The sequence below is a fragment of the Vipera berus genome (genome assembly GCF_964194415.1).
Source record: "Vipera berus genome assembly, chromosome: 3".
Taxonomy (NCBI): Eukaryota; Metazoa; Chordata; class Lepidosauria; order Squamata; family Viperidae; genus Vipera; species Vipera berus.
Genome location: NC_138204.1, coordinates 108,220,194 through 108,236,735, shown reverse-complemented (window position 1 = coordinate 108,236,735; position 16,542 = coordinate 108,220,194). Strand labels below are relative to the sequence as shown.

Genomic DNA, 16,542 nt, shown 5'->3' with positions numbered 1-16,542 from the left:
CTGCTCACTGGATGTATGAGTACACTCACATAATTGATCTTGATCTAATATCAAAAGTTATGTTATTAATACACAAATTAAGTATGGGTTGGAATTTGTCTGCTAATCCAGATGGCTCTGTACCTGAATTTTACTGCAAACAAAGATATGGCATATAAAAAAAAAGAGGCACTTAAATCTTTCTCACTTGCATTGGGATAAATGATAGCCATTCTACTATGAAATGATCATTTGACTAGAAACACAGTGCTTCTTCCCAGTGATAGACTAGAATATCTAATGATGGCTAATCTCAAAATCCAGAAGTTTTTTTTTATGTTTAGAGGTTTCTTAAAACTAGATACTGATCTAGATATTTTCATATCAGAACAGTTAAGAAGAGCAATTTAAAATGGAAATGTGTCAAAAATGTTTAAGAGAACCTTCGGTATTTTGGATTTTTTTCTTTCACAGATGCAAGGAGGGCTATTATAACTTAAATGCAAGGAATCCAGAGGGCTGTTCTCTATGCTTTTGTTATGGACATTCAACTACATGCTCCAGTGGGAAAAATTATAGTGTGTATAAAATTACATCTACATTTCAACAAGGTAAAAAACTGCACTAAATACAGACCACAATTTAGTATATGACCAGATCAGATATTACTAGCATAGAGACTGGCTGACAACAAATGACCTTGGGAGGGTGAATATTACACAGAGATCTGACTAGGCCCTTGCTGAGACATACTGTCTCCAGTCCCCACCCCTGCGAGCCAAGAAATTATCTTTCTATGTTTTCATTCCCCCCAGCATATTTAGCATATCATTCCCTCCTATTATTTATTTGCATTTTACTTAAGAGCTCTTTGAATTTTAAGTGAACTTTCAAGAGTCTCTATGCATTTTCAGACATGCCAGACCAGAAGGTTAAACAGGGTGTCACTTGGATTTCTTCAAAACAAAATATAAGGGCTTCTTACAGATATCAGTGAAGCAGCTAAACTCTCTTCAAGGGGCAAGACAGAAAGTGACAGCTTCCTTTGGGCATACTAGCTTCATGTCTCTAAAATGCTCCTGTGTTCTCAAGTAGCATATCTACAAGCAAGAGTCTATATAAAGAGATGCCCAGGAATTTCCTTACTGCAGGAAGTAACTTTTTCAGCAAGGAACCATTCCAGGCAAAATCATCCTTAGTACAGAAGTATCACAGGGCTAGAGACAGTACTGGCGAGGAGTGTTCCTCCTTTGCCTCTTTCAGGAAGACATTGTATTCAGGAAGTAAGTACAGTGGAAATGCATTGACCTTTGTTTCAATTACACACTATGGGTAAAGTTGTTTCTCTCCTGTTACATTTCCTAAAGCAGTAACTGTGGATTTCCAACTCAGTTCAGTAAGCTGTGCTTTTCCTGTACTTCAGGTGATGAAGGTTGGCAAGCTCAAGAAAATGGATCCCCATTACAGCTCCAATGGTCTCCACAGCACAAGGAAATTTCTGTGACTTCTAGAAGGCTGGGTTCCAGCTATTTTGTAGCTCCAGGTGCATATTTCTATATCCCATTGTGGAGAGGAACACCTCTAAAGGACCATTCAGCAAAATATATCTTTACTTTTTTCCTATATAATCATATATTCCAGCTTGGATACCATTTACTGTATAGTCACATGTGTTTTTCTGGCAATGGGGTGATCTATTATTTTAACACTGTACTGTAAGTAACAGAGCATATGATAGTTTTCCCAAGGATGCTTCAATATGGTATTCTGTCATCCTTTAGCCAACATTCCTCACAGTTAGTGTGGCTACATGAAAAAAGTGAAATTTCATATTCAGGAAGAATTATTTAAATTTAAATTTAATTCAGTTTGATCAGTTAGGCATTTCTAGTTTGAAAAAAATTCTGTTCTTTCAGAAAGGAGCTATATAGGATGTAAAATGCTCTAGCTTGTATATCAATATATAACTTACCAAAAGACTTGAATACTGCTTAGTTATGGATCCAAAATATGCAGCAAGCCTGCAATGAATAATTATTCTGCTGAACAAGGAGATTGTCTTAAATTTGTTGGTGTGGACATATATTTACTTTTCCTGGTAAATTTGTTAGCTTTATAGAGAACAGAAAGATGCTTAATACTAATCATTCATCCATCTGGTTCGGTATTGTTGACACTGATCAATGGCAGATTTTCAAGATTTGAGATTGAAATCTTTTCCAACCTTACCTAGAGATGCTGGAATAGATTCTGAGACTTTTTGTATGCAAATTTATTTTCAGCCATTACTGTGGCATTTTCCCAGCAAATATCTTGAGGAAGAGCAGATCTGAAATAATATCCAAATCAGAGTAATTTAGTTACTTCTAGTCAAACTTGAAGTGTCTAAACAAATCAAATTAATTGTTTAAGAGCGCACTTCTACACAACCATCATTCCTCAAATACCCAAAAAGAGTTGATGGAGATAATTCTTTTTTAAATTTCTGCCTACTAGAAAGGCTAACAAAAACATAGAATCACTGCCATACCTCAATAATCTTCTCCACAGAGGAAGGAAGGAAGATCAGTAGCTTAATATTTGGAACAGAAAAGCAAACCTGACTTATCTCTGCTCAATTGTTTTTTATTCTTCATTCTTTCCAACCCAACCAAATGTTGGAAAGAAATTAGGAAACAGGCTTGTCTGTCAGCAAAGTGACTCTGAAAACTGAATAGAACAGAACAAAATTTGATTGGGCAAGAAAACTGATAACACAAAAGTCTAATTTGAAAATAAACTGGATTCGGATGGATAATTCCAGGGGAAAAAAGCCCCTGAAAGACAGTCACACATAGCTTGGAAAGTCTCTGCCTGTTCCATTATAAATCCTCCCTCCCTCCCTCTTCCATCATGTGATCCAAGCAGAACTGGGTTGGCTTTCACAATATTGCTGACCTCCAAAGGAATACATGTCCAGCCAGTTTAGAAAATCTATTTGGCTGTATTCAAAGATATTTTTGGGTAAACTTGACATGTTTTTGTCTGAAACAGATTTAAAATATACAATTAAGTAAATATGCAAGCAAATAAACAGATTTTTAACTAGGCCATAACCATGCAATTAGAAGCTATGGGATCTCACCCTTTCAAATTCATTGTTTCTTTTAAGTCTTTATTTTGCTCTAGAGCAGTGTTCTCCAAATTTGGCAACTTTAAGATTTGTGGACTTCAACTCCTAGAATTTCCCATCCAGGCTGAGGAATTCGGTGAGTTGAAGTCCACAAGTCTTAAAGTTGCCAAGTTTGGAGAACCCTGCTCTGGAGGTTGATACTGTTACATAAAAATTTTCCATAATATTTTCTTTGTAAATGTCATCTGCGGAGACTTTTAATTCTTATTTGTATTGCTGTTTTTACTATACACTTTTTTTGCAGCCAGGTTCCTTGGGAACCAGCAGCTGAGTTATGGACAGATGCTGTCTTTTGATTATCGAGTGAACCGACCTGGATTTCGCCCCTCACAGCACGACATCATCTTGGAAGGAGCTGGCTTAAGAGTCATGACCCAATTCCCATCTAATGGCAGGATGCTGCCTTGTGGAATCAGCAAGACATACACATTCAGGTAAATTGCCTGGGACATCTAAGGACTCTCTCAAATATTAAAGACAATAGAACGGTTCCCTCAATGACACCCTATTACTGACTCTGGGTTCACATGATACACTTACTCTGAGTCAGCCCTTTAACACAAAATGAGGCAAATTTGAATGAACTATCACAGATTTATTATCTCAAGTAGTACTTCCCTATCATTCAGTATCACCTTAGTGGTTTTCAATATAGGCAATTAACCCATCAGTGAGAAAATGTCAGATCATCAAAAGCTTGTTGAAGAAATCAGGTGGTATATCTTCCTATGTGAACAAGCTCTGTAAGGCTTTATTTTACAACAAATTGATTGTTTAGATACATACGTAGTTTTCCAACTATGTCCTGTAAACCTGCCAACTTTATGGAAGTGTGTTAGGAATTCTGAGTCACTGATCCTCCTTTATAGCATAGAGGAACTTGTGCTGATATAGTCTATGCATTGACTCCACCAAAGTGACACTGAGCTGTAGCACAGCATAGCTGACTATCTGTTATGGTATTTCAATCTTTCCCACCCATGGCATATTCATATTCAGTTCTTGTACTTGGAATAGAACCCTTACATTGCATGCCATCAGACATGCCAGCTGGAAATAATGGATTTGAAGGAAGTTAACTCCGGTCTTATATAAATTTTTGTGTGTAGAGGGATCACTTTTATTGTTGCTTTGGATGCAACTTTGATTCCTTGATAGTAAAGAAGGATAGGTAGCTCTCTAAAATTATTGAAAAAAATATTATATTGATTTACTAGGTAGTTGACTTTTGTAACTGTGTTTGACTCTCTGAGATTCACTGAAAATCTATGCCATATTTCCAGTTCCTCCTTGACCTCAGAGGGTTGTTGTTTTCTCATTCTTTATGGTCATTTTCTTGGTACAACAGTGTTCTGTTTCTTTCATTTCTTACTGTGTTTGTGGAGATATATTTTATATGGAATGATGATTAGGTAGATTTTTTCCCCATATAACTTTCTTTCTTTATCTCTGGCCTGCAGCTTAGATGAACACCCAAATAGTAACTGGAGCCCTAGGCTTACTAACCTTGAGTATCATCAGTTAACTGGGAATTTGTCATCAATTCGGATCAGAGCCACTCATGGAGCTGGTGAGTTGGGATTAGCAACTGGGCATAAAAAGGAGTCTGAATATATTATTTTTTTGCTGATTCCTTATTTGAACACTTCTATCCTATTTTATTATCCGATAGAACACAAAGCAATAAAACCATTTTAAAGAACCCAAAGCAATAAACCATTTTTAAAAAAAACAGATGATTTCAGCCAACTAAAGTTATGGTTTTAGTCATTTTTTACATTCACAGAAAGTTTCTCAGAGTTGCTTTGTGTTTTTAGCAAAGAACTTCTGCAGCACAGAAAAGGTTGCAAAGAATTTTCCTTGGGGACGGGGTATGCTTCTCTTATTTAACTGAAGAGCCAAAGACCATGTTGCCAAGAAGTTATGAGAAGTGAAGTCCAGCACATCTGGAAACATCAGTTTGGACAAGAACTGTCAGGATATTTGGGGAAATTTAATCATTCATATGTATCTAGTTTTCTTTCAGCTTTTTTATTTTTTTTAAATAAGGATTAATGCAGAAATAGGAGAGAACAAATGTTGACATGTAGAAGACATCTGGAAGTAGATCTCTGAAATCCCAAGACATATTCTATTTTCTGTTAGACACAATCCAGATGCCATTGCCTAATTTTGTCACGATTTCTTCTCTGGAATATTCCCTAGAATCACGTTTTGTTCCTTTAGTCCCAGGATACCTCAGTAATGTCATTTTGGTTTCGGCAAGGCCAAGCACTGGCTCTCCGGCCCCCTGGGTGGAGCAATGTGCATGTCCAACTGGATACCAGGGGCAATTCTGTGAGAAGTGTGCTTCAGGGTACAAGAGAGAGAATTCACGAAATTTTGGGGCCTTCAGGCAATGTGTGCTGTGTCAGTGCAAGGGAGGAGGAACTTGTGATTCAGAAACAGGTAAGCAAATCCATAGTGTAAGATTCTGTCGTGATGGTGTTTTTTTCCCTGTCCATTCAATTTTATTTAAAAGGGCGTGAATGTCAAAATCACTGTGGGATCAGTCTATATAATGACCAGGAAATACTTTGTGAAGGAGGACCAGGCATGAAGACATATATTCCATATTATATGTCCTCAATTTTAGATAAAATAGAGATAGAGTCATATTCATTAATGTGACCAACTTCCCTGGCTGTGAAGAAATTCTACAAAAACTTTGAGAGGTTTTGCTTTAAATGTTTAGTAAATTAATATTTAAAAAGACCTGAAGGAAGATTTGTTTGGAATGCATGTGGTATTCAGTTTTTACTTGTTTTTTCCCTTGGTTTTTGCTCACTTGGCTTACCAAAAAAACAAAAATATTGCAGCAATAATAATAAGAAAACTGCTATAAAGTTTTTAATCCTGTTGCCATATGAGCAGGGCTGACAGCTAAAATTCTTGTCATTGTCATGACTTGTTTCTGTCATTCTTGCCCCCAACATGATCACTTAGTAGTATTCTGTACCATTATATCTTATGTGATAATGTTGTTTTAAATTATATAAAAGTGCAATTCTTACACAAAATAAGCTACCTAATATGCAATTCCTTAGATGTCAAAAGGGTAATTTTGGATTGAGAAAGCTGTTCCTTTTTTCATCTCTTCTAAGAATTTCCTGATACTTTATCAATTGTTGAAAAGCAATTATTTTCCGTAGACTCCTTCATCATCATCTGTCTGAGTTTCAACAGGCAACAAGCTCATTCCTGAGTTTTAGATCCCACATTCTTCAGGAATGAAAAACTGTGATTCAATTAATGAATAGATCTTCTGTACCACTTATTGTGGGTATGCCTGACACCTACAATAAGCTACCATTTGTGAAATTAATGGGAGTATTTTAGCAACACAAGATGAAAGTTGCTCTTCAAAAGTCTATTTATATTCTTCAGAAAAGACTGCTTTAGTACCGTACTTGTTTGACTATGCCAGCTTGATATATCAAGATCTGTTCTATATTTAATGGTTTCTTCCTTCAACATTTTTCTTTTTGTCTCATCTATTTCAAACTTTTCTCCATAAAAAGAAAGCAAGCCACTGGATTGTGATACAAGGCTCCATTCAACTTCTATCTTTTCTCTTTATATGTTTGCTCAGGAGAGTGTTATGCTGGAGATGAAACCATGGTCCATATAAGTACTGCTTGCCCAACTGGGTTTTACAGCCTTCCTTGGGACTCAAAGAACTGCCAACCATGTCCATGCCAAAGTGGTTATGGTTGCTCAGTCTTGCCGGGCACACAGGAAGTTGCTTGTAACAGGTGTCCTCCAGGAACTGGTGGTAGGATTCATATTCTGTTGTCAAATAATTCTCTTTTTTCTCCAAGCTTTTTTTCTGCAAGGGAGTCTAGCCAAAGGGTGGGAGGAATCTTGCCAAGGGGTGGGAGGAGTCTAGCCAAGGGGTGGGAGGCCGATGATACATATGCGGCAGGGAAACAAGGCATCCAGAGACAGGTTTGGGGATGTCAGTCTCTGCCCATCTGAGAAAACAAAAGAAGCAAAGAGAGGAATATGTCATTCTCTTCAATAGTTAGGATTCCCAACTACAGGGTTGTGGAGGGTCAAGAAGCCATTATGTAACCTTCCTCTAGTTCCACTTTCTTCCTTTAAAATGCATTCTCCCTGTGCTGCTTTTTAGAAACTCAGTAGTGGCCAGTGATCTGTATAGGGGAGGGATCTAAGGGGAATCAGATTAATGCCAGAAGCATTGTGTCATTGTGATGCAAGCTCCATCTCTTTTCTATGCACAAGTTACTGTGGAATCACCATGGTTTCCAAATCTGGTTTTTGGTGAATGACTAGACTTATGACTAGACAAGATTAATGAAATGTTTGGTCTCTGCTTAGGCTGAATCACTTCTAAGTAGAAGTTAAAATTTAGAATTAAATACAGCCTCCATTTAAATTATTTCTTAGACAATCAAAGTAGTATAATGAGAGAAATCTAAGAAAGAGTTTGTTTCATTTATTTATCTATGGAAGCAATTATTTTGTATGGAAGTGCATTCCATCTTTTATACCTCAACCTGTAGCCTGGAGTGACATACCAGAAACATAGGACAAATTTGAAAGAGGGAATTGTATGCCTTGAAGAGAAACATGAGTGCTGCTGATCAGATGGAATACAAATACCTTGCAAATTTCTTCCTACCTCAATAAATCCAATTCCAATCTGAATAGGCAAAGAACAGTACTAGTTTAATGCTATACTACACCTGTAGCTCACTATACTAGCAATTGAACATGCCATTCAAGCTCTTGTAGTCAAGTTCTTGTAGACAATTTAAGATTGACCATACAATGCACTGAAAACAATATGAAGAATCATCAAGAAAAATAAGAGGGCTTTGCTATGATGCGTGATTTTAGAAAAAGTGTATACATGCATTTAAATAGTTTACTTCACAATGGTATTTATATTTTATTATTGTGATGAATTGTTTTAGGCTTTGTTAATGTAACTCTTTTGGTTTAATCAGGTTAAGAGTTTGTGGACTTTTTGTGGTATTTGAAGGCAAGTAGAAGAACTGCTCTTGCAAGTGCATATCATAAAAACCAGTGGAGAAGGTTTAGCAGATAAACAGCAGATAGTAAAATTCTAAGCATCCCTGCTTTTTCCATTAACTGACAGTACAAAGCTTCTTTTTCTGAAATTGTTTTAAAAAATTGAGACTTCAGGTTCTTTTTAATATCCTGTGTTCCCTTCCCATCATCTCAATAATTTGTTCTAAGCACTCGTGTACATACAGTATTCTTGTAACCCAAAGTGTGGCAACTGCAGATACAATTTGTATTTTATGCCTGGATTATACCCCTGGATAACACATGTTAATATTAAAGAATTCAGGAATAATTCAAACACAGTGTACAATCTGAACTGCAAGTTTGTGAGACAGTTGTGTGCACACACACAATCCCACAGATTAGAAAATGTGGGTGCTTATTTAGCTTTGTGTTCCAGGTAGAGTTCAGGGGGGGGGAGTTCCTGTGTGGTTGGCTCAGGACTTGCTCTGCTTGCTTTTCACCGTTCTTTTTCTTTCTAGGTTCTCGCTGTGAGTTTTGCACCAATGGTTATTTTGGAGACCCCTTGGGTGAGAGTGGACCAGTACGACCCTGCCAGCCATGTTGGTGTAACACTGTCGACCCAAATGCTTCAGGGACTTGTGACCGCTTGACAGGGGAATGCAAGTGCAAGGATGGATTCTTTGGACAAACTTTATCCACAAACCCAGCAGAGAAATGCCAAGGTACACCATCACCTTGCACAAAGAGAAGGTTGATTTCAAAGTCAGTATAACTAGAGAGCTTTATCTCAATTATACTGAAAGAATGGTGGTAAACCAGAACAAGGGCAATCAAGTGATCATGAAAGGCTAATTATAAATTGTTTCCAACACAAGATGCTTGCCACGTATTATTGGTTATAGACAATTGTGTAACTTTCACAGGAGAGCTACTGTATAAATTAGGTTATTGTCCCTATAGTCAGAACTGCATGGGTTGGAAAGGCAGTTCTGTTAGTTAATTAGTTATTTGTATGCATGGGAACTATTAATGAGAGATGTAAATATGCACTAACATACCTTGCTGGCTTGACATACCATCATGTAGTGCTCCGTATTGTGTATGTATTTTATTTTATTTCTGTGGATTGGCATCATCCTGAGAAGGTATCTCAAGGCTGGAGAGCATAAGTTAATGTGTGACTTAGGCCCATTCAGTTGACTTCTGGACATTGATAATAAGGGAAAAATAACTCTCATTTGAGATTTTTATCAGCTACATTGATTTACCAAGTTAGAATAGTATAGCTCATGTCAAGTTGCATTATAGAGATCACTCCTTCTGTTATCCCTTTTTCCTAATTAAAGAATTTTTTTTAATTATTCCACCTGTACAGGTTGGATTCTGCAAATCTGAATGCACCTTACCCCTACCTGCCTTTACCACTAAAAAGACCCTAAGGAGGGTCAAATCTACATTTTCTTAAATTTTTCCCCTGTACTTGTAATGCTTGTCATAATGTTCTGAAATGTTTTAGTCTCCCTAGGATTCCTTGGTTATCTTCCATCCAAGATCTAATTAGCTGATCCCTGCTTAATTTTTTGAGATAAGCCAAGGCTGGCTGGCTGCTCCCGTCTGTTATAGATAAATGACAAGCCAAAACTGAAGTGAATTATCAGTCTATCATTTATCCTTGGTTTTTTTATTTTGACTTTCATAATTTGACAATTTGTCAAAGATAAGGTGCTTGTGTTAGTACAGCTTTTCATAAACTGCTGTCCTCTAGATGAATTGGGTCTGAAGCTACCAAAATTTCCAGCTGCTGACAGTACTGAGTGCAAATCTCTCCTCAATTGTCTCTACCATGATTGGGATCATGCCTTGGGTATTGTCAGCTAAGAAGTATCAGCAAACAGGGCCCAGAAGGAAAACCTTTTTTGCCATTGCACCCATCCTCTAGAGCAGGGGTCCCCAACCCCCAGTCCGTGGACCAGTATTGGGCCATGGCATGCCAGCAACCAGATTGCACAAACAAGCAAAGCCTCATCCATGGGATGCAGGCAGCACACAAAACCACACCCCCTCTGGTCTATGGAAAAACCTCTCTCCACGGAACCGGTCCCTTGTGCTCAAAAGGTTGGGAGTCTCTGATCTAGACCATCATCATACCAGGAATTAGATTGGCCCCATCCTGTTATCTTTTGTAAGGCCGTGAAAACTAGGCTAGGGCCCTGGCCATTGGATACAGCCCATCTCTTGACTGTGTGAATGATTAGCTGGATAATGCCCAGTTGGTATATGTTATATTTTTATTTTTTATATTGCATATTTTATTTTATTGTAAGCTGCCTAGAGCAACACAAAAGTGATATGGATAGCTATGTGGATGGGTGGATGGATGGAGATCTGAAGATTGCAGTTACAAAATGTTTAGGTTGAAGTAATCTGCTTTAAAAGAAAGAGAAATTGCTTTTGTAGTTTACATGTTCTGATCAAACCATCTCTAAATATTCTGCTTTTTCCTACCTTTGGTAGCTTGTAATTGCAATTCAGTAGGTTCCGAGCCCCTACAGTGTCGTAGTGATGGCAGCTGCATTTGTAAGCCAGGATTTGAAGGGCCTAGTTGTGAACACACCCGTTGTCCAATCTGCTACCATGAAGTGAAGACTCAGGTAGGCGTCTCTTCTTGGTACTTTGGTACCATGTTTATATCAGTTGGTGGTGTAGAAAATATTTTTCCCTCCCTTGCCCTTCATTCTTTGGACGTAGGACACCTGAAGTGGTTACTGTTAGTTAGAATCTGTAACAAAGCTAACCAGTGCCACTATGAGCAAAACCAGTATTCCATTCAGGAAGGGGTGAAAAATCCTATTTTTTTAAGGCACCCGTGTCCAATAGGAATCATACTGGAAGAGGCATTTGAATCTGTGTAGGATAATTTTTGCAATGCTCAACTAATAAGGCATCTGCTGTTGGATTTTTAAAAATTAAAATCTTTAAAAATAGTGTTTTTCCAATCCAGATTTTAACCAGATTAATAAATAATAAATAAGTGGCACATAATAAGTCAGTTTTTAGGTTAATTAACTACTTTAGACCCTGCAGAAATGAGAGACATCCCAGTAATTGCATTTTAATTGTTCTCAGTGTTTAAGAATTGAGTACCACTGCAATGAATAAACAACCATAATGAGCAACTGAAATAAAACTTACACATACAGTATGTGAGTTTTGATTCCTTTGAGCCTCAGTTCTATAGTTCCTTAAAGCCTCTGGAGTCGCTAATCAAGTTCTGAATGTTATTTTCTGGATGATTTTTAGTCATGTTTTAACATTCATTTTAGCCTGCTAACAGAGATGATATGCTTTGCTTCCAGATAGATCAATACCTCCAGCAGCTGCAGGGACTTGAGATACTTGCTTCTCGAGTCCAGACAAGCGGACAGCCAGCAGATTACATTGAGCTGGAAAGGAAAATGAGGGAAGCAGAGGAACTGCTCCAGAGGATTTTGAGAGACACAGAAATTTTACAAGGTAAACTCATGTCTTCCCAAATCCCTTTGTGGTCTGAAGAGAGAACAGATGTTACAGAAAAAAGGTCAGAGTTGATTCATCCAAATTATATACTGCATAAAAAAATAACAACAATGAATTTAATTTTTCTTTTGAAATATACTAAATTAATATTCACACAAAGATAAATGATCTTCACCAACTAGAGAAAGATCTACTTTCTTTCTGTCAGGCTTCAGCTTCCATGTGTCACAAACTGCCCATCTTCAATAGAGAACCACATGGAATTTTATCCTACAGAAAAAAACCCTGGTGTTATGTATGTAAATAGTTAGCAATAGGCCTTGGAAGAGATTGCAAACACAGTGCAGCTTTGCAAGGTTTTAAGCGGGAAAATAAGGTGCATTCATTGGACGCCACAACCAAGGAGCGGGAAAAGAGACTGTTTGTATTGGTTACAGTTCAAACGCTTTCCCTATAAAAGGGTTGCAACATTTGACAGTTAGCAGTTGACTTTGTGTATTCAATAAACTCATTCCTTGTTAAACCACTCTGAGTCCTCGTCTATCAGAACCAAACAACTGGCGACGAAGGTGGGATAGACAGAAGACCAGAGAATCGGCAGAATTGTCGCGCAAAGGCGGCGGAATTCGAATACGTGTCAAGTCAACTCAGCGGCCGCGGCAGAATAAAAAAAATTCTCCGAATGGCGCAGATTGGGTCACTGAAGGAATTTGACCCTAACTTCCCCGAGGATTGGGAAGAATACATCGGGCAGGTCGAGGGATTCCTGTTGGTGAACGGAATCACCGACGACCGGAAAAAAGCGGCGGCACTCTTGACAATCTGCGGCACACCGGTCTACAGAGTTGCTGTCGGGCTGTGCCAGCCTCAACCAGTCTCCAGCGTGCCCTATGCCGACCTCCTCGCAAAATTAAAAGTTCACTTTACTCCCCGAAGGTCCGAACTCTTTTGGCGGCGCATCTTCGAGAAGCGGAATCAGAGACCAGGGGAGTCCATACAGAAATTCGTCGCTGCCGTCCGGGAAGCAGCAGTTCGTTGCAAATACGACAATTTAGAGATTAGAATTAGGGACAGAGTCGTGCTGGGCTTACGCGATGAACAATTACAGAATAGAATAATCGCCAAACCTACCGGCGATTTACAGGAAGTGTTAGACGAACTCCTCACGTATGAGTCAACCGGGTACCGCGACCCCCCCCGCAGTAGCATGGCGACAGCACCCGAAATTAACCAAGAGGGCTATGTGGACTGCGGGGAGGTGGATCAGCAGTGGGAGGAAGAGATCGCAGAAGTCTCCAGGCGATTCGGAAAGATGGCACCAAAACAACTCAGAAGCGAGGGGCCTGACCCCGGCCGCCGGCAACAACCCGCAACACCGCAAAGACCACCGACCGGGGCACAACGACCGTGGCGGGACACAGCAACCAGACCGCGGGACAACGAAACGCAGAACCGATGCGGCAGCTGCGGCGGCAACCATTCCCGCGCTTCCTGCCGATTTCGTACCGCCAAGTGCAGGGCTTGCGGCAAGACTGGCCACATCCAGGCCATCTGCAGAAGTCGCGGTCGGGACACCCGTCTGAACGAAGTCGATGTGTGGCCAGAGGGTAAGGTAACCCCTAATGCTAGTGGCAAGGAGACCCCTAAACCCCGGGTGGAAAGTCCAACTCTAAGGGAGGTGGCCCGCGTCAATCGGAGACGGCGGGGAAGGGGGCACAATTTTCCGGACGGAAAATTAAAAATTACAGTCCTTCTGCAAGGGGTCCCTTGCAGAATGGAAATCGACTCAGGGGCTTCAGTGTCGATAATTTCCACTGAAACCCTTGAGAAAATTGAACAACTAAGTGGAAAAAGAATTCCACTTAAACCAACAACTATTCAATTAATGGACTTCCAAAAAAGTCCAATAATCGTAAAAGGGAAGACCAGCCTTAAAGTAAATTTTAAGGGGTTTAAGGGGGTCTTAGATTTGGTAGTTACGGAGGGGAATAGGACCAGCTTAATAGGGCTTAATTGGTTTCCAGCCCTAGGAATTTGGATAGGGGGAATAAATTCAGTGATTAGAAATAAGACCCTCGAATCCGTCTGCAAAGAATTTGCAGACGTATTCGATGGATCTCTAGGCAAGTACAAAGGGCCCCCCATTAACTTTAACCTAGACCCCTCAGTAAACCCGATCAGGCTAAAGGCCCGGAGAGTGCCTTTTGCCTTAAAAGAAAAAATTGAGGCCGAGCTCGACCGGCTTGTAGGCCTCGGAGTTCTAGAACCTGTTGAGGGCGGTTTGTGGGAGACGCCGATTGTCACACCCCTCAAACCCAATGGGGATGTGAGAATCTGCGCCGACTATAAAGCCACCCTCAACATTGGGATGAAAAAACATGCTTACCCGGTCCCGACGGTGAAGCAGGTCCTCGCCACGATCCAGGACGCCGCCATCTTCGCCAAGCTCGACTTGGCGCATGCGTACTTACAGTTAACTGTTTCCAAGGAGGCTGCAGAGGCACAAACAATTGTTACCCACAAGGGGGCGTTCCGAGTCCACAGGCTGCAATTTGGAATTGCAGCAGCTCCAGGCATCTTCCAAGAAGTGATGGAGAGGACCTTAAAGGGCATACCTGGAGTATGCCCTTACTTTGATGATGTCCTAATAGCTGGAAAAGATGAAGGAATGTTAGTAGAGCGGCTGGAACAGGTACTGGGCAGATTTAGGAAGGCTGGGTTAAAATTAAAAAAGGAAAAATGTAGCATTGGGGTTAAATCCACTGATTTTTTGGGGTTCAGGATTGACAAAAGTGGAGTCCATCCTACCCCTGAAAAAGTCAAAGCAATAAAAGGGGCTCCTGAACCAAGGAACAAGGCAGAACTACAGGCCTTCCTAGGCTTGGTAAATTTTTATCACACTTTTGTACCACATAAGGCTGCCATTGCAGAACCGCTGCACAGACTCCTAGATAAGAAGACCCCTTGGCAATGGCAGAACAAGCACAAAGTGAGTTTCCAAACTCTAAAAGACATCCTTTCCAGTAATTCAACGGTGACTCACTTTATTGAAAACAAACCAATCTTCCTGGCATGCGATGCTTCGCCTTATGGCGTAGGGGCGGTGATCAGCCACTTAGACAACCAAGGAATACAAAGACCCATCGCATACTACTCCCGCACACTAACCAAGGCAGAGCGGAACTATGCGCAAATAGACAGGGAGGCATTAGCTATTGTGGCAGGAGTTAAGAAGTTCCACGATTACCTGTATGGTAGGAACTTTACTATACTGACTGACCACAAACCCTTGCTGGGACTGTTTACCACAGATAAACAGACTCCTCAGATTATGTCACCCAGGATGCTGAGGTGGTCCATTTTCCTCTCAGCATACTCATTTTCCCTCCAATACAGGCCAGGTAAGGACATGGGTCATGCAGACGCTCTTAGCAGATTGCCTCTAAGCACAACTGAGGAGGACCCTGCCCCAGTGGGACAAATAATGTCCCTACAGGATATTCCTGATTTGCCATTAACGGCAAAAGACATTGCTGAGGCAACCAATAAGGACCTCATCTTAAGGAGAGTAATGGCCTGGGCCATGAGTGGTTGGCCCAACGCCAACCCGGACGTAAAATACAGTCCATTTTTCAGAAGGAAAGATGAACTATCAGTTCATATGGGGTGCTTACTCTGGGGAACTCGTGTAGTCATTCCGGAAATCCACAAATCAGCTATCCTAGTTGAATTGCATGAGGGACACCCTGGAATAGTAAGGATGAAGGCCCTGGCTAGGAGTCACTTGTGGTGGCCAGGATTGGACCACGACATTGAGGAATGCGTTGCCAATTGCCATCTGTGCCAACGCTCCAGGCCTGAACAACAACACATCCGCACACATAAATGGGAGCTAGCTAGGAATCCTTGGTCCAGGATCCATATTGATTTCGCGGGACCTTTCCAGGGGTTAACGTTCCTTGTAGTGGTCGACAGTTACTCTAGATGGCTAGAAGTAATACCGGTCAGTTCAGTAACGGCAGGCAGAACAATACAGGCATTAAGGGGCCTCTTTGCCACTCATGGGTTGCCAGATTTAATAGTGTCAGATAATGGGCCACAATTCACATCTATTGAATTTCAGGATTTCCTCAAGGCCAACTCGATTAAGCACAAGACTTCTGCACCCTTCCACCCCTCCACCAACGGATTGGCTGAAAGGAACGTGAGGACCATGAAGGACGCGCTTAAAAGGATCATTCGAGGTGACTGGCATCAGAGACTAGCTGAGTTCTTGTTGGCTCAACACACAACCCCCTGTTCGGCTACGGGGAAAAGCCCAGCTGAAATGAGGTGGGGCAGGAAAATATTGACCAAGTTGGACAGATTACATCCTGACAGACTCCAACCAAACATTGAATTTGACATTCCTAACAGAACATTTGCAGTGGGGGACTTGATTTGGGCCAGGAACTACGCCCAAGGGGACAAATGGATTCCAGGGGTGGTAACTGAAATCTTGGGTCCCCTATCTTACATCATTGAGGGGGAAGGGAATAGGATTTGTAAAAGACACATAGACCAACTGAGGAAAAGATCGAGGGGGTGTGTGCCTGCTGAGGGGGACCAAGGATTAGTAAGGGGAAACAGTACTGACAACATTAGGCCTGAAAGCGTTGTGGGGGTTGGGCATGATAACACATTCCCTGATGCCCAACAACAACAATTCAGTCCAATTGATTGGGAAATACCCCTGCGAAGTAGGCCAGTGACCACTGAATTCCAAACACATCCTATTATTCAAGACAGTACATCTGTAGACAGTAACCCAGAGCCCA

General features: G+C 40.6%; 1 protein-coding gene across 1 annotated transcript in view; it reads left to right on the top strand.

The window, feature by feature from the left end:
- LAMC2 (laminin subunit gamma 2) overlaps window positions 1-16,542 on the top strand; it is an 83,988-nt gene that overhangs the window by 50,190 nt on the left and 17,256 nt on the right. Inside the window, exons 5-13 of the mRNA XM_081323234.1 lie at window positions 454-590; window positions 1,403-1,522; window positions 3,396-3,585; window positions 4,612-4,721; window positions 5,378-5,599; window positions 6,783-6,965; window positions 8,728-8,931; window positions 10,724-10,860; window positions 11,566-11,722. Of these exons, the coding sequence (XP_081179360.1) occupies window positions 454-590; window positions 1,403-1,522; window positions 3,396-3,585; window positions 4,612-4,721; window positions 5,378-5,599; window positions 6,783-6,965; window positions 8,728-8,931; window positions 10,724-10,860; window positions 11,566-11,722 (1,460 nt within the window). The remainder of the gene's footprint in view (window positions 1-453; window positions 591-1,402; window positions 1,523-3,395; window positions 3,586-4,611; window positions 4,722-5,377; window positions 5,600-6,782; window positions 6,966-8,727; window positions 8,932-10,723; window positions 10,861-11,565; window positions 11,723-16,542) is intronic.